At 48.0% G+C, this 24,212-nt stretch overlaps 1 protein-coding gene across 1 annotated transcript in view; it reads right to left on the bottom strand.

Annotated features, from left to right (window-relative positions):
* Positions 1-635: 635 nt before the first annotated feature.
* LOC118367386 (pleckstrin homology-like domain family B member 3) overlaps positions 636-24,212 on the bottom strand; it is a 44,567-nt gene continuing 20,990 nt past the window's right edge. Inside the window, exons 7-15 of the mRNA XM_052494172.1 lie at positions 10,747-10,857; positions 9,141-9,242; positions 8,904-8,991; positions 7,992-8,169; positions 7,566-7,653; positions 5,846-5,998; positions 5,380-5,587; positions 2,206-2,291; positions 636-1,996 (exon numbers count right to left, since the gene is read on the bottom strand). Of these exons, the coding sequence (XP_052350132.1) occupies positions 1,862-1,996; positions 2,206-2,291; positions 5,380-5,587; positions 5,846-5,998; positions 7,566-7,653; positions 7,992-8,169; positions 8,904-8,991; positions 9,141-9,242; positions 10,747-10,857 (1,149 nt within the window). The 3' untranslated portion in view covers positions 636-1,861. The remainder of the gene's footprint in view (positions 1,997-2,205; positions 2,292-5,379; positions 5,588-5,845; positions 5,999-7,565; positions 7,654-7,991; positions 8,170-8,903; positions 8,992-9,140; positions 9,243-10,746; positions 10,858-24,212) is intronic.

Below are 24,212 nucleotides of genomic sequence, written 5' to 3'. Positions count from 1 at the left end.
GGCAACGAAGGAGTGGCTTCGTAAGAAGCATTTCAAGGTCCTTGAGTGGCCTAGCCAGTCTCCAGATCTCAACCCCATAGAAAATCTTTGGAGGGAGTTGAAAGTCTGTGTTGTCCAGCAACAGCCCCAAAACATCACTGCTCTAGAGGAGATCTGCATGGAGGAATGGGCCAAAATACCAGCAACAGTGTGTGAAAACCTTGTGAAGACTTACAGAAAACGTTTGACCTCTGTCATTGCCAACAAAGGGTACATAACAAAGTTTTTAGATAAACTTTTGTTATTGACCAAATACTTATTTTCCACCATAATTTGCAAATAAATTCATTCAAAATCCTACAATGTGATTTTAAAAAATATATATTTTCATTTTGTCTGTCATAGTTGAAGTGTACTTATGATGAAAATTACAGGCCTCTCATCTTTTTAAGTGGGAGAACTTGCACAATTGGTGGCTGACTAAATACTTTTTTGCCCCACTGTATATACAATTGTGGGTGCCAGTTTGTATAGCTCTATAGCTGTCTGGCAGGAAAGTAAAGTTAAAATAATAAAAATAAAAAGAATAATTAAAAAGTTGTTTTCAATTAGACATTGAAGTACGCAAATCAGTAAGGGAAGGTTTTCACCAAAAGTGTATGAAAAACCTTTAATGATCATAATAATAATGACAATATTAATAATACATATTTATAAGCATAGTATTTCTGTGTTGATATTGTAAAAAACAAACAACAAAAAAACAATCCATTTTAAGAACTGAACGATCGGTCAGTGTTTTGATTGACTCTGAACAGCCCTTTTGACAGATGATAAATATACCAATGTTCAATACAGACATACATGTATAGGTAACTGCCAAAAGAATGGAAACACTTGAGTTAATGAGGGATACAAAGTATGTTGAAAGCAGGTGCTTCCACACAGGTGTGGTCCCTGAGTTAATGAAACAATTGATATCCCATCATGCTTAGGGTCATTTTGTCAATTATTTTGTCTCCCATGGCTATGCCACCATAAGATGACAATGCCCCCATCCACAGGGCATGAGGGGTCACTGAATGATTTGATGAGCATTAATACGATGTAAAGCCATATGCCGTGGCCAACTCAGTCACCAGATCTCAAGCCAATTGAACACTTATGAGAGATTCTGGACGGCGCCTGAGACAGCGTTTTCCACCATCAAACAAAACACAAAATTATCAAATTTCTTATGGAAGAATGGTGTCGCATCCCCCCAATAGAATTCCAGACCTTTGCAGAATCCATAGCAAGGTGCATTGAAGCTGTTCTTGCTCGTGGTGGCACAACGACCTATTAAGACACACTATGCTGGTGTTTCCATTATTTTGGCAGTTACCTGCATATTTCAATACTTTAATCTGGCCACAAGAGGGAGCTCAAACACAGCTGCTAGAGAGACACCAACCATTAAATGGTTGCTCCAGCTTGCACTTCCACATCTTTATATTCCCATGGCCTTGTCCCTCCTCCAAATGTCTCTTGTTCCACACAGAACCTATAACAGTCTGCCACTCAGTCCCATGTCATCAAAGCTCCTAGGAAACTGTCCAGAATCAAATGTCAGTTCCTTCAGGAAGAGCTTTCCTGAACGTTATGTTCTGCTCTTCACTCCTCACCTCCACCACTCATATGACGTGAAGTTCAGGCAGCAAAATGCCAGTCTTGCTGGGTCCTACACGCATTGGAGGGTGGAGGTGGAAGATTGCAGTTTTCCCCACATAATGTAAACTGCTGAAACTGTAGCCAGGTTAGCCAGGTCAGCCAGGTGAATGGAGGTTCAGTCCAAGGGGGAGGTCAGACAGACACAGGAAAGGGGACAGGTGTAACGTCAAGGTCAGTAGCGGCTGTGCTCGTCTGTTGCTGTGACAATGACGTCCATCCAGATCCTCATGGCCTCGGCGCTGGGCGCCACCAGGAAGAAAAGGCGCTCGTACGTCTTCACACAGAACGTAAGGCTGGGCCGCGGAGACTGAGAGAGAGAGAGAGAGAGAGAGAGAGAGAGAGAGAGAGAGAGAGAGAGAGAGAGAGAGAGAGAGAGAGAGAGAGAGAGAGAGAGAGAGAGAGAGAGAGTTTCAACCATTGAATGCATGAATGGATCATCTCTTTAACAGTTGTGGTGATATCATGGGCACATTGTTCCCTCTCTATGGTGACAAAATACTGTATATGAGGACTCACTGAAGTGGCTGTGCGCAGGTGGTCATAGTAGACTTCCTCTATAGCCTGGAAGTAGATCACCCCCTTCAGCTTCCTCTCATCACAGTCTGAAGGTAAACAATAGTCAATTTGAGGGAGAACGAGAGAAAGAAAGAGAGGGAGAGAGACAGACAGACACAAATCACATAGGCATTTAGTAGGGCTGTGGTCATCACATTTTGTCAGCTGGTTATTGTCATGCAAAGGACTGCCAGTCTCACAGTAATTGACCGGCAATTAACATAAACACGTTTAGCATCTCCAGGCCTCCACGCATACAAGCCGCTGATGTGAGGCCTTTGCAACATCTACATTGAAAAAGGATTATAATAAATCAATTGAATATATACCATCACAATAAATCCATTTCAGAAGAACAGAATATGAGTTGGCCTACTGTAGGTTATCTGGCTATGCTCAATGTCATAGGCCAGGGATACTCAACTCTTATCCTACGAGGTCCGGAGCCTGCTGGTTTTCTGTTCTACCTGATAATTAATTGCACACACCTGGTGTCCCAGGTCTAAATCAGTCCCAATTAGAGGGGAACAATGAACAAAATGCAGTGGCACTGACTTCAGTTTGAGGGCCATGGGATTTAGGCTTGTTTATTGAGCTGACAAGATATGCTTCTAAGTCTTATGCCATTATTTTATATTATACGATTTTATAGCAAGAAGAATATAATTGAACTTATCTGAATAAAATATAAATAATATTTTTCCCATTCCGGAGCGAGTGGGCATATGAAGTGGCTATGTTGAGCGTAAAAGTGATAATTTCGAAACAGGTCCAATATAATGCTAGATTCAGAGTTTTGCAACTTTAGTTGGGAAGCACAGCCACAGGCTGCCCAATGACACAAGCCTACCAGACGAGCTAAATAACTTCTATGCTCGCTTCGAGGCAAGTAACACTGAATCATGCATGAGAGAATCAGCTGTTCCGGACGACTGTGTGATCACGCTCTACGTATCTGTTGTTAGTAAGACAAAACAGGTCAATATTCACAAGGCCAGACAGATTACCAGGACGTGTACTCCAAGCATGCACTGACCAACTGGCAAGTGTCTTCACTGACATTTTCAACCTTTCCCTGTCTGAGTCTGTAACACCAACATTTTTCAAGCAGATCACCATACTGCCTGTGCCCAAGAACACTAAGGTAACCTGCCTAAATGACTACCGACCCATAACACTCACGTCTGTAGCCATGAAGTGCTTTGAAAGGCTGGTCATGGCTCACATCACCATCCTTATCCCAGAAACCCTAGACCCACCCAAATTTGCATAACGCCCCAACAGATCCACAGATGATGCAATATCTATTGCACTCCACACTGCCCTTTCACACCTGGACAAAAGGAACACCTATGTGAGAATGCTATTAATTGACTACAGCTCAGCGTTTCATCACCATAGTGCCCTCAAAGCTTATCACTAAGCTAAGGACCCTGGGACTAAACACCTCCCTCTGCAACTGGATCCTGGACTTCCTGACGGGCCACCCTAAGGTGGTAAGGGTAGGTAACAACACATCTGCCACGCTGATCCTCAACATGGGGGCCCCTCAGGGGTGCGTGCTCAGCCTCCCTGACTGCATGGCCAGGCATGACTCCAACACCATCATTACGTTTGCCGATGACACAACAGTGGTAGGCCTGATCACCGACAACGACGATAGGGAGGAGATCACAGACCTGGCCGTGTGGTGCCAGGGCAACAACCTCTCCCTCAACGTGATCAAGCCAAAGGAGATGATTGTGGACTACATGAAAAGGAGGACAGAGCACACCCTCATTCTCATCAACGGGGCTGTAGTGGAGTGGGTTGAGAGCCTCAAGTTCCTTGGTGTCCACATCACTAACATTGTCAAAGCACGCCAAGACAGTCGTGAAGATGGCACGGCAATATATTTTCCCCCTCAGGAGACTGAAAAAAATTGGCATGGGTCCCCAGATCCTCAAAAAGTTCTACAGCTGCACCATCGAGAGGATCCTGACCAGTTGCATCACTGCCTGGTATGTTAACTGCTCGGCATCTGGCTGTAAGGCGCTACAGAGGGTAGTGCATACTGCCCAGTACATCACTGGGGCCAAGCTTCCTGCCATTTAGGACCTATATACTAGGCGGTGTCAGAGGAAAGACCAAACATTTTTCAAAGACACCAGTCAATCAAGTCATAGACTGGTTTCTCTGCTTCCGCACAGCAAGCGATAACGGAGCACCAAGTCTAGGACCAAAAGGCTCCTTAACAGCTTCTACCCCCAAGCCATAAAACTGCTGAACAATTAACCAAATGGCCACCAGATTGTTGACATTGACACCCCCCTCCATTAGTTTTGTACACTGATGCTACTCGCTGTTTATTATCTATGCATAGTCACTTCACCCCTACCTACATGTACAAATTACCTCGACTAACCTGTAACCCCGCACATTGACTTGGTACCGTTACACCCTGTATATAGCCTCCTTATTGTTATTTTATAGTGTTACTTTTCATTATTTTTTACTTTAGTTAATTTGGTAAATATTTTCTTAACTCTTTCTTGAACTGCACTGTTGGCTACGGGCTTGTAAGTAAGCATTTCACGGTAAGGTCTACACAATTTGTATTCGTCCATGTGAAGAAGAAAGTTTGATTTGATATTGATGCATAAACTATAATATGCCTCTGGATGTTTTGAACTAATCCTCACCTTAGAAAGCTGTCCATTTCCTTGTTAGGTTTTGAAAGAACAACTACAATGATTATGTTTTACACTGTTTCAAACTGCGGTTGAACTTCCTTCTTCAAATTGATCATCACAGTGAGGTTAGTTTTAAAAGCATGATGCTGTTTTGATGATAAGTGTTTGATGTGATTTTCGATGGCATTTGCCATGATGTCAGAGTGGTTAGAGGGACAATAGAGCCCTGAGTAATCAGGCTGTTAGGACCTGATGGTCATTAGCAAGTTGGGTACTACCAAAGCATGTCCAGAGTACATAACAGGAGATTACCGTGACTCAACGGTCAGGTGGTATTCTACTGCGGTCATGACTCATGACTGCCGGTGTGGCGGTAATAGGGTCACCGCAACAGCCCTAGCATTTAGGCTTATACACACCAACAACCAACACACACACAGTCTCTCTCTCTCAGCCCCCTCACCTGTGTAGTAGGCTAGCCGCCTGTGGTCCATATCGAAGAGGAACCACCTCCTCCTCCAGGTCTTGACCCGCCCGCCTCGCTTGGTCAAGAAGCCGGCACAGCGGCGCGGGGACATACGCAGGCCCATGCACCCCGCCACCCCGTGACCCAGCGACTCCACGTGGGCCCGCAGGTCAAAGTTCGCAGAGAGGAAGAGAGGTAGCGAGCACTGAGAAGAATAATGAGTATAATGTATATCATGTCACAACAGACATGTCAAATGAAACAGGTCAACATCACAAGGTTAGTGAGAAGGAGACAGAAAGAAAGACGGATTGAGAGAGCAATAAGCAGGGGGAAAAGGAGAGGTTGGAGAAAGGATGTATAACGCTGTGGAGCACACAGACAGACAGACAATACAGACAGCCAGAGCAACCAGACAGACAGTACAGCCAGACAGAAAGACAGAGCAGCCAGACAGACGTACCTCAGGGGAGCTGGGGACAGAACTGGTGGTTTTGGGCTTCTCCTCTGGCTCAGGGACTAGCCTGCTCTGGGACTTTACTGGTTCTGCTGCTCCTCGGCCCTCCAGCTCTCTCTGCCTCCTCTCCTCCACCACCACCACCTGCCTCCTTTCCTCCTGGATCAACACACAGGCTCCATCTCAATGATCCGTTCTGTGCATCCTATCTCCTCGTGTCCTTATCAATCATATTGGAGGAGAAGGTGACTCCCTTCAAAGACCATCAATTAGTTTTTCTTTTTTAGAAAGAGGCATACTTTTATTGACAACAGGGGGATAAGATGAAGTACAATATCAAGGCTGAGGCATACTACGTATTTATTTGGACAGTAAAGCTAAAACTTAATTTGTCTCTATACTCGCATTTTTGGATTTGAGATTATATTTTTATATGAGGCGACAGTACAGAATGTCACCTTTTATTTGAGGGTATTTTCATTTACCAATTAGAAATGAAAGCACTTTATGTATCTAGTCCCCCCATTTGAAGGTGTCATAAGTATTTGGACAAATTCCCTTAAAAGGTTGGCATGTTTTGGGGGTATGATCCTTGTGCACCTAACTTTCTCATTCATCATTATATCACAATTCATTCATGATTATCCGTAATCATGGTAGCATCCACATTAATGTAGAAGTGTTCAGAAACATATTCTATTCTTATTTACAATAAAAGTGAGTCCAAAATGACACCATTCTAATGAGCACAACGTAATCTGAAACATAACCAAAACAAACTGCAAATGCATCCAACATGTTTGTAGAGTCACAATCTTGACGTAGTCATTGTGTGCTAGGAATATTGGACCAAATACTAAACTTTTGACTACATTTAATACACTATAAGTGAATTTGTCAAAACACTTATGACACCTTAAAAATGGGGACACTAGACAAATAAAGTGAGGTCAATTCTAAACGGTAAAACAGATATGTATGAAAATACTCTAAAATAAAAGGTGAAATTCTGTACTGACGCCTCATATAAAACAAGTTTTTAGCTTCTAATAAATACATGGGAGAGTATGTTCATTTTCTATGAAGTGATCTTCCATTTCACAGTGTTTTTTCTTCTGGTGGTCATGTTAATTATGTACGGTAATCAGTAAGTGGTCACACAACAGGGTTGTGTTCATTATTAAGCAACAAACAGAAGAAAACTGACTGAAACAAGGAGGGACTACCTGAATTAACTGTCCAATAATAAACTAATTGTTTTATTTTATTTTATGCCCCCCTTTTCGTGGTATCCAATTGTTAGTAGTTACTATCTTGTCTCATCACTACAACTCCCGTACGGGCTCGGGAGAGACGAAGGTCGAAAGCCATACGTCCTCCGAAACACAACCCAACCAAGCCGCACTGCTTCTTAACACAGCGCGCATCCAACAGCCCGCCACAGGAGTCGCTAGTGTGCGATGAAACAAGGACATCCCTACCGGCCAAAACCTCCCTAACTCGGACGACGCTAGGCCAATTGTGCGTCGCCCCATGGACCTCTCGGTCATGGCCCGGCTGCGACAGAGCCTGGGCTCGAAACCCAGAGTCTCTGGTGGCACAGCGCCACCCGGGAGGCCAACAAACTGTTTTTAAACGTTGTGTTACGGTGTGCCCTAATGAATATGACCTGGCACGTCTAAAGCTGTGTCTGAAGTGATTAGGGATGTTAATGGTGGTGACTCACCCTCTCTTTGAGAAGCCTCTCTCTCTCCGCTTTGGCCTCCCTCAGTCTCCTCTCAATCTCCACCAGGTTTAAAAGTCCCAGATTTGGGCTGGAGCGAGAAGGAAAAATACATATGTCAGCAGAGTTACTGTCATTATTGTCGTCGGAGACGCAGACGTACAAGCATACAGACACATGCACACACAGACTGAGAGCAGCATTTATATTTCACTCACACACACCTAGAAAACTCACCTGACCAGTCTATCCCACTCCACCTCACATCAACTACATCTCCACGCTGACCCAGTCACCCAATCAATCTTCCACAGGCAACTCATTTCTTCCCATCTGACAGCCAATCAGATACCTCCTCTTATTCACAATCACACTTAACATGTTCCTTTAAACGTTGTGATTTTAGACATTTTTTTCCCCTCCACTGACCTGGCAGCACGGGAGCTACTAGCACTGTTACAGGGGGTGAGGAGATCACTGCCATTGCTGGGCCCAGGTCTGTGCCCGTTGATGTGCCCGTTGCTGTGCCCGTTGCTGTGCCGGTGGGAGGGGAGAGGGGAAGTGAAGCGCTCTGGGCTCGGACTGTCAGGTACCATTCTCACCAGCCCTGTGAAAGAGATGGAGACAGAGAGAGAGAGAGAGAGAGAGAGAGAGAGAGAAAGGGACACAAAAACAGTACACAGAGCACATATTATATTATATAAGAGACAGGGTAAGGAGAGCATGAGAAAAGGGGAGAGAATGGAGAGAGCAGAGGAGAGAAAATAGAGGGAGAGAGAGGATGACAGCGCACACACACAAACACACACACAGTGGGTTAGAGAGGGAGATTGTGGAAATGGGGTATAGGCAGCAGAGGAGCAAACAGAACAGAATTTCTAAAGAACAGCCATAGACTAGTAGCCCCACTGGCTCATCCAGTTCATACAGCTATATCCTGCTCACGGCATGGTAATAACACACAGCTACATCTGCTACTGACACGTCTTAGCAGAGACTGAAAAGGCAGAGTGAGAGAAAGAGAGAGAAGCAGAAAGAGATGGAGAGAGAAAGACAGAGAGAGAGTGAGACAGACGGAGAGAGAGAGAGAGAGAGAGAGAGAGAGAGAGAGAGAGAGAGAGAGAGAGAGAGAGAGAGAGAGAGAGAGAGAGAGGGAGAGAGAGAGAGAGAAAGAGAGAGAGAGAAGCAGAGAGAGAGAGAGAGATGGGGTAGAACTAATCAAATAGACAGACAAACACAGAGGATCAAATAGAAAGATAAAGCAAATATGTAAAAATGCTCTGAGGTAAAGCAAATAAAAAACACAAAGGAATTCATAATTAAACACCCATCATAGCTCACCTTGTGCCGAGACCGGTCTATCGGCGAGCTTATTATTGCGGTGCGAGCTCCGTCTCCGGGGTAAACTGGTGGATTCTTTGGCTTGTTCCTGAAGTTAGGGAATAACACTGAGTTTGTGTTTCGGTACATTACTGGGAGTCAAACAACAAGTGAATCAAATCAGTGTTTATGTACAGTATGTGTCACATACAACTGGAAAACATGACCCGTGTCAGTGGTAACGGCCCGGCAACACACCTGAGGTGATTTGTGAATGGTCAGCGGCGAGAGTGACATCATGCAAGGGACCGAGCTGGGGATGTTGGACCAATCAGCGAGTGGCTTCTTCTCTTTCAAGACCTGATAAGAGATGGGAGTATGACCGTTATATAACCGGTTATGGCATAAACTCAGCCGTGAAGAGGAGAGTGAAAAAATAGACAAGTGAATGTTGTTGTTATAACCTAGACACGTCAGTTAGGTAGGACAGGCCGTCAGTCATAAGACCTGGATGACCACACGATACACTAAGACGGTTGTGTCAACATTTAGCCATGACACATCATGAAATGACATAGTAGGAGTGTAACAGGTAGTGAAAGACATTCTGCAACTCACTGAGAATGGAAAACGCATGCCAGCTCTCAGGCACCACTGTAATGAGTTAAAAAATTATCTCCCTCTCACTATATCTCGGTTGCCCTCCCACCCCTTCTCCCTGACTCACAGACACATAAGCAATTCGGAAGCGGTATGCATTCTCTGCCAACCCGTCTCAGTCTCTCTCGTGTCTGGATGAGCAATGAAATCAATTTCTCTCTGCCAAAAACAGTTCCATGTCTTCTCATTAGTGACTCCTACCCATATGACTACCCGAGCATGGCATACAAAGTCATATTGTATTCAGACACAGTAGTACAGAAACACACTGTCTGTCCGTCCTTTCTCCCCCTATCTGCCACTCCCTTGTACACTCCCTCTCTCGTCCTACTATTAACTGACACACTTAGCCTGTATTAAATCCCATTTCTGATTAACCCAATCTAAAGACCCTTGAAGCATGCATATTTGAATTGTCGTGTCTCTCCACTTACCGGTGTTGCAGCGACGCGTTTAAGTTCTCTCAGCTTATCTTCACTCATTCCCTCTCTCTCTCTCTCCCTCACAGTCACCCTCCCTTGTTCTGCTTTTCTCTTCCCTGTTTCTTCCTTCCCTCCCTCCCTCCCTCTGTTTCTTCAGTCATGCCTCTCTCTCTCTCTCTCTCTCTCTCACTCTCTAAGCTCAGTTGTGCTCTTTCCCTGTCTCTAACTAGTCTCCTCCCCCTTTTCAACTCCCCCTGTCATAATTCTAATCAAAGGCATGTCATTGGTTCAACAACAAACCATATCACTGTCCAAGCAGAGAGTTGACAAATCACACGCTTTGGCACTTCAGACAACCATTATGAATATTGAATAAAAACACTGGCAAACACTTATCTAGCTTCCAAGCACTTAATTTACATTTGACATTGTCGTCATTTAGCACACGCAGTTTGTGCATTCATCTTAAGATAGCTAGGTGGTACAACCACATATCACAGGCATAGAAAGTACATTTGTTCCTCAATAAAGTAGCTATCAGTTGACCAGTAGGGTGACATGAGAGAACTTGAGAAGGCTGAAAACCAGGCGGGCTGCAGTGTTCTGGATAAGTTGCAGGGGTTTGACGGCACAAGTAGGGACAGTCATTGAATGTATCATATTTATCATACTTGAACCACCGGGAATATACGACTTAATCATCATTTCCCTGACAAATAATCAATATATTAAGTTCAAGTTCTGACATTTGCTGATCATCAGCCTCTGTTTCCCTTCATTACCCTTTGAGTGGTGTGGAGCAACTCTTTCCTCTCCTTCCTCAAGGCATTCATCTCTCTCTCCTTCTCTCGCTCCATCTCCTTCAACTGCTTCTCAAGCTGCTGGACTCGCTCCTGAAGAAAGCAATGAATAAAGAAAAGAAATCGACCAATGAAACGTCGGACACTTTAATATTAAACGCCGCGTCATTCTGTCTCCTGTCATTCGTGTTCTGTACGTCCAGTGGCATGTTAGCCGGTCGGTGTTGTTGTTAGCATGATAGAGTTGTTGTGTTAAACGTGCCACAGCATCTTATCTGTTATGTCTCACGACTTATGTCAATAGTCAGTTACTCCAGGTGTGTTCAATGGCACACCCTCCAGCATCCATCGGAGTTACGAGAGGAGATGAGGGACGAATGACAGAGGAGAGGAGTGGGAGATGACGGGGAATAAAGAATTAGTGATGTCAGCTCAGCACAGTTAATATGTCAGAGAGGAGGAGATAGAGACAGAGAGAGAGAGAGAGAGAGAGAGGGGTATAGAGATGAGCTGTCAACCCAAGCAAGGCCACAGTGCAGCTGAATCAACTCTCTCCCACTCTCTCTCTCTCCTCCCCTCTTTTCATCACTATTACTTGTTTCATATCTCTCTCTCTCTCGCTCTCCACTTTTCCACCTCATCACATGATATCCTAAGTTTATCCTCTTTCTTTCTTCTCGCTCCCTCACGATACAATCCTTCCTTTTATCCTTCAACCCCTCCCCACCACTCTCACCATACCCCTTTTACCATCTCTCTCCATTCTCTACTTTTAGTCCCTCTCCTTTCCTCATACATTTCCTCAATTGACGAGCTCTCCCTTCATCTATACATCTTTCTCCACTTTCCCTCCCTCCCTCCCAAAGTGGCCTCTGATGCAATTGCCTAACTTGTTTGTGCAGTCATGTGACAGTGGAGGGTGATACCGTAGAGTGTGAGGAGAAGGGAGAGTTCACGCTCATGTCTCAGTTTAAGAAGAGGAGGTTGGGGGGCGGGGGGGTTACATGTGAGGAGCAGTTTCCAAACAGAGAGTGACTACTGTTGGGGGGTTACAGGTGAGGAGCAGTTTCCAAACAGAGAATGACTACTGTTGGGGGGTTACATGTGAGGAGCAGATTCCAAACAGAGAATGACTACTGTTGGGGGGGTTACATGTGAGGAGCAGATTCCAAACAGAGAGTGACTACTGTTGGGGGGGGGGTTACATGTGAGGAGCAGATTCCAAAAGAGAGTGACTACTGTTGGAGGTTGGGGGTGGGGGGTTACATGTGAGGAGCAGTTTGCAAACAGAGAGTGACTACTGTTGGGGGTACATGTGAGGAGCAGTTTCCAAACAGAGAGCGACTACCATTGGGGGAGGGGCAGGGGCATTTAGAGAGAGTCTGTGGTGGGGGATAAGCTTCTAACCAAACTAGTAGAACCAGCTTGGAGCAGATTCCAAACAGAGAGTGACTCTTGTGGGAGGGGGGTTACATGTGAGGAGCAGATTCCAAACAGAGAGTGACTACTGTTGGGGGCGGGGGTTACGTGTGAGGAGCAGTTTCCAAACAGAGAATGACTACTGTTGGGGGCGGGGGTTACATGTGAGGAGCAGATTCCAAACAGAGAGTGACTACTGTTGGGGCGGGGGGTTACGTGTGAGGAGCAGTTTCCAAACAGAGAATGACTACTGTTGGGGGCGGGGGTTACATGTGAGGAGCAGATTCCAAACAGAGAGTGACTACTGTTGGGGGGTTACATGTGAGGAGCAGTTTGCAAACAGAGAGTGACTACTGTTGGGGGCGGGGGGGTTACGTGTGAGGAGCAGTTTCCAAACAGAGAATGACTACTGTTGGGGGCGGGGGTTACGTGTGAGGAGCAGATTCCAAACAGAGAGTGACTACTGTTGGGGGGTTACATGTGAGGAGCAGTTTCCAAACAGAGAGTGACTACTGCTGGGGGGTTACATGTGAGGAGCAGTTTCCAAACAGAGAATGACTACTGTTGGGGGCAGGGGGTTACATGTGAGGAGCAGTATCCAAACAGAGAATGACTACTGTTGGGGGCGGGGGTTACATGTGAGGAGCAGTTTCCAAACAGAGAATGACTACTGTTGGGGGGTTACATGTGAGGAGCAGTTTCCAAACAGAGAGCGACTACCATTGGGGGAGGGGCAGGGGGCATTTAGAGAGAGTCTGTGGTGGGGGATAAGCTTCTAACCAAACTAGTAGAACCAGCTTGAGCAGATTCCAAACAGAGAGTGACTCTTGTGGGAGGGGGGTTACATGTGAGGAGCAGATTCCAAACAGAGAGTGACTACTGTTGGGGGCGGGGGTTACGTGTGAGGAGCAGTTTCCAAACAGAGAATGACTACTGTTGGGGGCGGGGGTTACATGTGAGGAGCAGATTCCAAACAGAGAGTGACTACTGTTGGGGGCGGGGGTTACGTGTGAGGAGCAGTTTCCAAACAGAGAATGACTACTGTTGGGGGCGGGGTTACATGTGAGGAGCAGATTCCAAACAGAGAGTGACTACTGTTGGGGGTTACATGTGAGGAGCAGTTTGCAAACAGAGAGTGACTACTGCTGGGGGGTTACATGTGAGGAGCAGTTTCCAAACAGAGAGTGACTACTGTTGGGGGCGGGGGGTTACGTGTGAGGAGCAGTTTCCAAACAGAGAATGACTACTGTTGGGGGCGGGGGTTACGTGTGAGGAGCAGATTCCAAACAGAGAGTGACTACTGTTGGGGGTTACATGTGAGGAGCAGTTTCCAAACAGAGAGTGACTACTGCTGGGGGGGGGGGGTTACATGTGAGGAGCAGTTTCCAAACAGAGAATGACTACTGTTGGGGGCAGGGGTTACATGTGAGGAGCAGTATCCAAACAGAGAATGACTACTGTTGGGGGCGGGGGTTACATGTGAGGAGCAGTTTCCAAACAGAGAATGACTACTGCTGGGGGGTTTACATGTGAGGAGCAGTTTCCAAACAGAGAATGACTACTGTTGGAGGTTGGGGGCGGGGGGTTACATGTGAGGAGCAGTTTCCAAACAGAGAGTGACTACTGTTGGAGGGGGGCGGGGTACATGTGAGGAGCAGTTTCCAAACAGAGAGTGACTACTGTTGGGGGGTTACATGTGAGGAGCAGTTTCCAAACAGAGAGTGACTACTGTTGGAGGGGGGGGACGGGGTGCATGTGAGGAGCAGTTTCCAAACAGAGAGTGACTACTGTTGGGGGGGGTTACATGTGAGGAGCAGTTTCCAAACAGAGAGTGACTACTGTTGGGGGGTTACATGTGAGGAGCAGTTTCCAAACAGAGAATGACTACTGCTGGGGGGTTACATGTGAGGAGCAGTTTCCAAACAGAGAGTGACGACTGTTGGGGGGTTACATGTGAGGAGCAGTTTCCAAACAGAGAGTGACTACTGTTGGGGGGTTACATGTGAGGAGCAGTTTCCAAACAGAGAATGACTACTGTTGGGGGGTTACATGTGAGGAGCAGTTTCCAAACAGAGTGTGACTACCGTTGGGGGAGGGGCAGAGAGCATTTAGAGAGAGGCGGTTGTGGGGGATAAGCTTCTAACCAAACTAGTAGAACCAGCTTGGAGCAGATTCCAAACAGAGAGTGACTACTGTTGGGGGGTTACATGTGAGGAGCAGTTTCCAAACAGAGAATGACTACTGTTGGGGGGTTACATGTGAGGAGCAGTTTCCAAACAGAGAATGACTACTGCTGGGGGGGGGGGGGTTACATGTGAGGAGCAGTTTCCAAACAGAGAGTGACTACTGTTGGGGGGGATTACATGTGAGGAGCAGTTTCCAAACTGAGAATGACTACTGTTGGGGGGTTACATGTGAGGAGCAGTTTCCAAACGGAGAATGACTACTGTTGGGGGGTTACATGTGAGGAGCAGTTTCCAAAAGAGAGTGACTACTGTTGGAGGTTGGGGGCGGGGGTTACATGTGAGGAGCAGTTTCCAAACAGAGAGTGACTACTGTTGGGGGGGGGGGTTACATGTGAGGAGCAGTTTCCAAACAGAGAGTGACTACTGTTGGGGGGTTACATGTGAGGAGCAGTTTCCAAACAGAGAATGACTACTGCTGGGGGGTTACATAGGAGCAGTTTCCAAACAGAGAGTGACGACTGTTGGGGGGTTACATGTGAGGAGCAGTTTCCAAACAGAGAGTGACTACTGTTGGGGGTTACATGTGAGGAGCAGTTTCCAAACAGAGAATGACTACTGTTTTGGGGGGCGGGGGGGGGGGTTACATGTGAGGAGCAGTTTCCAAACAGAGTGTGACTACCGTTGGGGGGAGGGGCAGGGGGCATTTAGAGAGAGTCTGTGGTGGGGGATAAGCTTCTAACCAAACTAGTAGAACCAGCTTGGAGCAGATTCCAAACAGAGAGTGACTACTGTTGGGGGTTACATGTGAGGAGCAGTTTCCAAACAGAGAATGACTACTGTTGGGGGGGGTTACATGTGAGGAGCAGTTTCCAAACAGAGAATGACTACTGCTGGGGGCGGGGTTACATGTGAGGAGCAGATTCCAAACAGAGAGTGACTACTGTTGGGGGGATTACATGTGAGGAGCAGTTTCCAAACAGAGAATGACTACTGTTGGGGGTTACATGTGAGGAGCAGTTTCCAAACGGAGAATGACTACTGTTGGGGGGTTACATGTGAGGAGCAGTTTCCAAAAGAGAGTGACTACTGTTGGAGGTTGGGGGGGGGGTTACATGTGAGGAGCAGTTTCCAAACAGAGAGTGACTACTGTTGGGGGTTACATGTGAGGAGCAGTTTCCAAACAGAGAGTGACTACTGTTGGGGGGTTACATGTGAGGAGCAGTTTCCAAACAGAGAATGACTACTGCTGGGGGTTACATGTGAGGAGCAGTTTCCAAACAGAGAGTGACTACTGTTGGGGGGTTACATGTGAGGAGCAGTTTCCAAACAGAGAGTGACTACTGTTGGGGGGGGTTACATGTGAGGAGCAGTTTCCAAACAGAGAATGACTACTGTTGGGGGCAGGGGGTTACATGTGAGGAGCAGATTCCAAACAGAGAGTGACTACTGTTGGGGGGGGGGGGGTTACATGTGAGGAGCAGTTTCCAAACAGAGAATGACTACTGTTGGGGGCGGGGTTACATGTGAGGAGCAGATTCCAAACAGAGAGTGACTACTGTTGGGGGCGGGGGTTACATGTGAGGAGCAGTTTCCAAACAGAGAATGACTACTGTTGGGGGCGGGGTTACATGTGAGGAGCAGATTCCAAACAGAGAGTGACTACTGTTGGGGGGTTACATGTGAGGAGCAGTTTGCAAACAGAGAGTGACTACTGCTGGGGGGGGTTACATGTGAGGAGCAGTTTCCAAACAGAGAGTGACTACTGTTGGGGGGGGGGTTACATGTGAGGAGCAGTTTCCAAACAGAGAATGACTACTGTTGGGGGGGGGTTACGTGTGAGGAGCAGATTCCAAACAGAGAGTGACTACTGTTGGGGGTCACATGTGAGGAGCAGTTTCCAAACAGAGAGTGACTACTGCTGGGGGGGGGGTTACATGTGAGGAGCAGTTTCCAAACAGAGAATGACTACTGTTGGGGGCAGGGGTTACATGTGAGGAGCAGTATCCAAACAGAGAATGACTACTGTTGGGGGCGGGGGTTACGTGTGAGGAGCAGATTCCAAACAGAGAGTGACTACTGCTGGGGGGTTACATGTGAGGAGCAGTTTCCAAACAGAGAATGACTACTGTTGGGGGCAGGGGTTACATGTGAGGAGCAGTTCCAAACAGAGAATGACTACTGTTGGGGGCGGGGTTACATGTGAGGAGCAGTTTCCAAACAGAGAATGACTACTGTTGGGGGCGGGGGGGTTACATGTGAGGAGCAGTTTCCAAACAGAGAGCGACTACCATTGGGGGAGGGGCAGGGGCATTTAGAGAGAGTCTGTGGTGGGGGATAAGCTTCTAACCAAACTAGTAGAACCAGCTTGGAGCAGATTCCAAACAGAGAGTGACTCTTGTGGGAGGGGGTTACATGTGAGGAGCAGATTCCAAACAGAGAGTGACTACTGTTGGGGGCGGGGGTTACGTGTGAGGAGCAGTTTCCAAACAGAGAATGACTACTGTTGGGGGCGGGGGTTACATGTGAGGAGCAGATTCCAAACAGAGAGTGACTACTGTTGGGGGCGGGGGTTACGTGTGAGGAGCAGTTTCCAAACAGAGAGTGACTACTGTTGGGGGGCGGGGGGTTACATGTGAGGAGCAGATTCCAAACAGAGAGTGACTACTGTTGGGGGGGGTTACATGTGAGGAGCAGTTTGCAAACAGAGAGTGACTACTGCTGGGGGGTTACATGTGAGGAGCAGTTTCCAAACAGAGAGTGACTACTGTTGGGGGCGGGGGTTACGTGTGAGGAGCAGATTCCAAACAGAGAGTGACTACTGCTGGGGGGGGTTACATGTGAGGAGCAGTTTCCAAACAGAGAATGACTACTGCTGGGGGGTTACATGTGAGGAGCAGTTTCCAAACAGAGAGTGACTACTGCTGGGGGGTTACATGTGAGGAGCAGTTTCCAAACAGAGAGTGACTACTGCTGGGGGGGTTACATGTGAGGAGCAGTTTCCAAACAGAGAGCGACTACCATTGGGGGAGGGGCAGGGGGCATTTAGAGAGAGTCTGTGGTGGGGGATAAGCTTCTAACTGTTAGTAGAACCAGCTTGGAGCAGATTCCAAACAGAGAGTGACTCTGTGGGAGGGGGGTTACATGTGAGGAGCAGATTCCAAACAGAGAGTGACTACTGTTGGGGGGGGGGGGTTACATGTGAGGAGCAGTTTCCAAACAGAGAATGACTACTGTTGGGGGCGGGGGTTACATGTGAGGAGCAGATTCCAAACAGAGAGTGACTACTGTTGGGGGCGGGGGGGTTACATGTGAGGAGCAGTTTCCAAACAGAGAATGACTACTGTTGGGGGCGGGGGTTACATGTGAGGAGCAGATTCCAAACAGAGAGTGACTACTGTTGGGGGTTACATGTGAGGAGCAGTTTGCAAACAGAGAGTGACTACTGCTGGGGGGTTACATGTGAGGAGCAGTTTCCAAACAGAGAGTGACTACTGTTGGGGGGGGGGGGGTTACGTGTGAGCAGATTCCAAACAGAGAGTGACTACTGTTGGGGGTTACATGTGAGGAGCAGTTTCCAAACAGAGAGTGACTACTGCTGGGGGGTTACATGTGAGGAGCAGTTTCCAAACAGAGAATGACTACTGTTGGGGGCAGGGGGTTACATGTGAGGAGCAGTTTCCAAACAGAGAATGACTACTGTTGAGGGGCGGGTGTGGGGGTTACATGTGAGGAGCAGTTTCCAAACAGAGAATGACTACTGTTGGGGGGGGGGGGGGTTACATGTGAGGAGCAGTTTCCAAACAGAGAATGACTACTGTTGGAGGTTGGGGGCGGGGGTTACATGTGAGGAGCAGTTTCCAAACAGAGAGTGACTACTGTTGGGGGTTACATGTGAGGAGCAGTTTCCAAACAGAGAGCGACTACCATTGGGGGAGGGGCAGGGGGCATTTAGAGAGAGTCTGTGGTGGGGGATAAGCTTCTAACCAAACTAGTAGAACCAGCTTGGAGCAGATTCCAAACAGAGAATGACTCTTGTGGGAGGGGGGTTACATGTGAGGAGCAGATTCCAAACAGAGAGTGACTACTGTTGGGGGCGGGGGGTTACGTGTGAGGAGCAGTTTCCAAACAGAGAATGACTACTGTTGGGGGCGGGGGTTACATGTGAGGAGCAGATTCCAAACAGAGAGTGACTACTGTTGGGGGCGGGGTTACGTGTGAGGAGCAGTTTCCAAACAGAGAATGACTACTGTTGGGGGCGGGGGTTACATGTGAGGAGCAGATTCCAAACAGAGAGTGACTACTGTTGGGGGGTTACATGTGAGGAGCAGTTTGCAAACAGAGAGTGACTACTGCTGGGGGGGGTTACATGTGAGGAGCAGTTTCCAAACAGAGAGTGACTACTGTTGGGGGCGGGGGTTACGTGTGAGGAGCAGATTCCAAACAGAGAGTGACTACTGTTGGGGGGTTACATGTGAGGAGCAGTTTCCAAACAGAGAGTGACTACTGCTGGGGGGTTACATGTGAGGAGCAGTTTCCAAACAGAGAATGACTACTGTTGGGGGCAGGGGGTTACATGTGAGGAGCAGTATCCAAACAGAGAATGACTACTGTTGGGGGAGGGTTACATGTGAGGAGCAGTTTCCAAACAGAGAATGACTACTGTTGGGGGCGGGGGTTACATGTGAGGAGCAGTTTCCAAACAGAGAATGACTACTGTTGGAGGTTGGGGGGGGGGGGGTTACATGTGAGGAGCAGTTTCCAAACAGAGAGTGACTACTGTTGGGGGGTTACATGTGAGGAGCAGTTTCCAAACAGAGAGTGACTACTGTTGGGGGGTTACATGTGAGGAGCAGTTTCCAAACAGAGAGTGACTACTGCTGGGGGTTACATGTGAGGAGCAGTTTCCAAACAGAGAATGACTACTGTTGGGGGCAGGGGTTACATGTGAGGAGCAGTTTCCAAACAGAGAATGACTACTGTTGGGGGGGCGGGGGTTACATGTGAGGAGCAGTTTCCAAACAGAGAATGACTACTGTTGGGGGCGGGGGTTACATGTGAGGAGCAGTTTCCAAACAGAGAATGACTACTGTTGGAGGTTGGGGGCGGGGGTTACATGTGAGGAGCAGTTTCCAAACAGAGAGTGACTACTGTTGGAGGGGGGCTGGGGGGTTACATGTGAGGAGCAGTTTCCAAACAGAGAGTGACTACTGTTGGGGGCGGGGGCAGTTACATGTGAGGAGCAGTTTCCAAACAGAGAATGACTACTGTTGGGGGCGGGGGGTTACATGTGAGGAGCAGTTTCCAAACAGAGAGTGACTACTGTTGGGGGCGGGGGTTACATGTGAGGAGCAGTTTCCAAACAGAGAATGACTACTGTTGGGGGGCGGGGGGTTTCGTGGGAGGAGCAGATTCCAAACAGAGAGTGACTACTGTTGGGGGGGGTTACATGAGGAGCAGTTTGCAAACAGAGAGTGACTACTGCTGGGGGGTTACATGTGAGGAGCAGTTTCCAAACAGAGAGTGACTACTGTTGGGGGGGGGGGGGTTACATGTGAGGAGCAGATTCCAAACAGAGAGTGACTACTGTTGGGGGGTTACATGTGAGGAGCAGTTTCCAAACAGAGAATGACTACTGCTGGGGGGTTACATGTGAGGAGCAGTTTCCAAACAGAGAGTGACTACTGCTGGGGGGGTTACATGTGAGGAGCAGTTTCCAAACAGAGAATGACTACTGTTGGGGGCAGGGGTTACATGTGAGGAGCAGTTTCCAAACAGAGAATGACTACTGTTGGGGGGCGGGGGTTACATGTGAGGAGCAGTTTCCAAACAGAGAATGACTACTGTTGGGGGCGGGGGGGTTACATGTGAGGAGCAGTTTCCAAACAGAGAGCGACTACTTGGGGGAGGGGCAGGGGGCATTTAGAGAGTCTGTGGTGGGGATAGTTTCCAAACTAGTAGAACCAGCTTGACAGATTCCAAACAGAGAGTTTGGGGAGGGGGGTTACATGTGAGGAGCAGATTCCAAACAGAGAGTGACTACTGTTGGGGGCGGGGTTACATGTGAGGAGCAGTTTCCAAACAGAGAATGACTACTGTTGGGGGGGGGGGTTACATGTGAGGAGCAGATTCCAAACAGAGAGTGACTACTGTTGGGGGCGGGGGAGAACCGTTACTGTGTGAGGAGCAGTTTCCAAACAGAGAATGACTACTGTTGGGGGCGGGGGTTACATGTGAGGAGCAGATTCCAAACAGAGAGTGACTACTGTTGGGGGTTACATGTGAGGAGCAGTTTGCAAACAGAGAGTGACTACTGCTGGGGGGTTACATGTGAGGAGCAGTTTCCAAACAGAGAGTGACTACTGTTGGGGGGGGGGGGGTTACATGTGAGGAGCAGATTCCAAACAGAGAGTGACTACTGTTGGGGGGGTTACATGTGAGGAGCAGTTTCCAAACAGAGAGTGACTACTGCTGGGGGGTTACATGTGAGGAGTTTCCAAACAGAGAATGACTACTGTTGGGGGCAGGGGGTTACATGTGAGGAGCAGTTCCAAACAGAGAATGACTACTGTTGGGGGCGGGGGTTACATGTGAGGAGCAGTTTCCAAACAGAGAATGACTACTGTTGGGGGGGGGGTTACATGTGAGGAGCAGTTTCCAAACAGAGAATGACTACTGTTGGAGGTTGGGGGCGGGGGGGTTACATGTGAGGAGCAGTTTCCAAACAGAGAGTGACTACTGTTGGAGGGGGGCGGGGCATGTGAGGAGCAGTTTCCAAACAGAGAGTGACTACTGTTGGGGGGTTACATGTGAGGAGCAGTTTCCAAACAGAGAGTGACTACTGTTGGGGGGTTACATGTGAGGAGCAGTTTCCAAACAGAGAGTGACTACTGTTGGGGGGGGTTACATGTGAGGAGCAGTTTCCAAACAGAGAGTGACTACTGTTGGGGGGTTACATGTGAGGAGCAGTTTCCAAACAGAGAATGACTACTGCTGGGGGGTTACATGTGAGGAGCAGTTTCCAAACAGAGAGTGACTACTGTTGGGGGTTACATGTGAGGAGCAGTTTCCAAACAGAGAATGACTACTGTTGGGGGGTTACATGTGAGGAGCAGTTTCCAAACAGAGTGTGACTACCGTTGGGGGAGGGGCAGGGGCATTTAGAGAGAGTCTGTGGTGGGGGATAAGCTTCTAACCAAACTAGTAGAACCAGCTTGGAGCAGATTCCAAACAGAGAGTGACTACTGTTGGGGGGTTACATGTGAGGAGCAGTTTCCAAACAGAGAATGACTACTGTTGGGGGTTACATGTGAGGAGCAGTTTCCAAACAGAGAATGACTACTGCTGGGGGCGGGGGTTACATGTGAGGAGCAGTTTCCAAACAGAGAGTGACTACTGTTGGGGGGATTACATGTGAGGAGCAGTTTCCAAACTGAGAATGACTACTATTGGGGGGTTACATGTGAGGAGCAGTTTCCAAACGGAGAATGACTACTGTTGGGGGGTTACATGTGAGGAGCAGTTTCCAAAAAGAGAGTGACTACTGTTGGAGGTTGGGGGCGGGGGGGTTACATGTGAGGAGCAGTTTCCAAACAGAGAGTGACTACTGTTGGGGGGGGTTACATGTGAGGAGCAGTTTCCAAACAGAGAGTGACTACTGTTGGGGGGGGTTACATGTGAGGAGCAGTTTCAAACAGAGAATGACTACTGCTGGGGGTTACATGTGAGGAGCAGTTTCCAAACAGAGAGTGACTACTGTTGGGGGGGTTACATGTGAGGAGCAGTTTCCAAACAGAGAGTGACTACTGTTGGGGGGTTACATGTGAGGAGCAGTTTCCAAACAGAGAATGACTACTGTTGGGGGCGGGGGTTACATGTGAGGAGCAGTTTCCAAACAGAGTGTGACTACTGTTGGGGGAGGGGCATGACAGTTAACTGACTTGTTGGGGGATTACATGTGAGGAGCAGTTTCCAAACAGAGAATGACTACTGTTGGGGGGCGGGGGGTTACATGTGAGGAGCAGTTTCCAAACAGAGAATGACTACTGCTGGGGGCGGGGGTTACATGTGAGGAGCAGTTTCCAAACAGAGAGTGACTACTGTTGGGGTTGGGGGGGGGTTACATGTGAGGAGCAGTTTCCAAACAGAGAGTGACTACTGTTGGGGGTTACATGTGAGGAGCAGTTTCCAAACAGAGAGTGACTACTGTTGGGGGGGGGGGTTACATGTGAGGAGCAGTTTCCAAACAGAGAATGACTACTGCTGGGGGGGTTACATGTGAGTTGAGCAGTTTCCAAACAGAGAGTGACTACTGTTGGGGGTTACATGTGAGCAGTTTCCAAACAGAGAATGACTACTGTTGGGGGTTACATGTGAGGAGCAGTTTCCAAACAGAGAATGACTACTGTGGGGGGGGTTACATGTGAGGAGCAGTTTCCAAACAGAGAATGACTACTGTTGGGGGCGGGGTTACATGTGAGGAGCAGTTTCCAAACAGAGAGTGACTACTGTTGGGGGAGATTACATGTGAGGAGCAGTTTCCAAACAGAGAATGACTACTGTTGGGGGTTACATGTGAGGAGCAGTTTCCAAACAGAGAATGACTACTGTTGGGGGGGTTACATGTGAGGAGCAGTTTCCAAACAGAGAATGACTACTGCTGGGGGCGGGGGGTTACATGTGAGGAGCAGTTTCCAAACAGAGAGTGACTACTGTTGGGGGGTTACATGTGAGGAGCAGTTTCCAAACAGAGAGTGACTACTGTTAGGGGGGTTACATGTGAGGAGCAGTTTCCAAACAGAGAATGACTACTGTTGGGGGCAGGGGTTTCCAAACATGACTGAGGGGGTTAGCAGTTTCCAAACAGAGAATGACTACTGTTGGGGGCGGGGGTTACATGTGAGGAGCAGTTTCCAAACAGAGAATGACTACTGTTGGGGGGGGGGCATGTGAGGAGCAGTTTCCAAACAGAGAATGACTACTGTTGGAGGTTGGGGGCGGGGGTTACATGTGAGGAGCAGTTTCCAAACAGAACTACTGTTGGAGGGGGGGGTTACATGTGAGGAGCAGTTTCCAAACAGAGAGTGACTACTGTTGGGGGGTTACATGTGAGGAGCAGTTTCCAAACAGAGAGTGACTACTGTTGGAGGGGGGCATGTGAGGAGCAGTTTCCAAACAGAGAATGACTACTGTTGGGGGGGGTTACATGTGAGGAGCAGTTTCCAAACAGAGAGTGACTACTGTTGGGGGGTTACATGTGAGGAGCAGTTTCCAAACAGAGAATGACTACTGCTGGGGGTTACATGTGAGGAGCAGTTTCCAAACAGAGAGTGACTACTGTTGGGGGGTTACATGTGAGGAGCAGTTTCCAAACAGAGAGTGACTACTGTTGGGGGGGAGTTACATGTGAGGAGCAGTTTCCAAACAGAGAATGACTACTGTTGGGGGGTTACATGTGAGGAGCAGTTTCCAAACAGAGTGTGACTACCGTTGGGGGAGGGGCAGGGGCATTTAGAGAGAGTCTGTGGTGGGGGATAAGCTTCTAACCAAACTAGTAGAACCAGCTTGGAGCAGATTCCAAACAGAGAGTGACTACTGTTGGGGGTTACATGTGAGGAGCAGTTTCCAAACAGAGAATGACTACTGTTGGGGGTTACATGTGAGGAGCAGTTTCCAAACAGAGAATGACTACTGCTGGGGGCGGGGGTTACATGTGAGGAGCAGTTTCCAAACAGAGAATGACTACTGTTGGGGGTTACATGTGAGGAGCAGTTTCCAAACAGAGAATGACTACTGCTGGGGGGGGGGTTACATGTGAGGAGCAGTTTCCAAAAGAGAGTGACTACT

This window comes from Oncorhynchus keta, chromosome 34 (assembly GCF_023373465.1).
Source record: "Oncorhynchus keta strain PuntledgeMale-10-30-2019 chromosome 34, Oket_V2, whole genome shotgun sequence".
NCBI lineage: Eukaryota > Metazoa > Chordata > Actinopteri > Salmoniformes > Salmonidae > Oncorhynchus > Oncorhynchus keta.
This window is presented reverse-complemented; position numbering and strand designations above follow the sequence as displayed.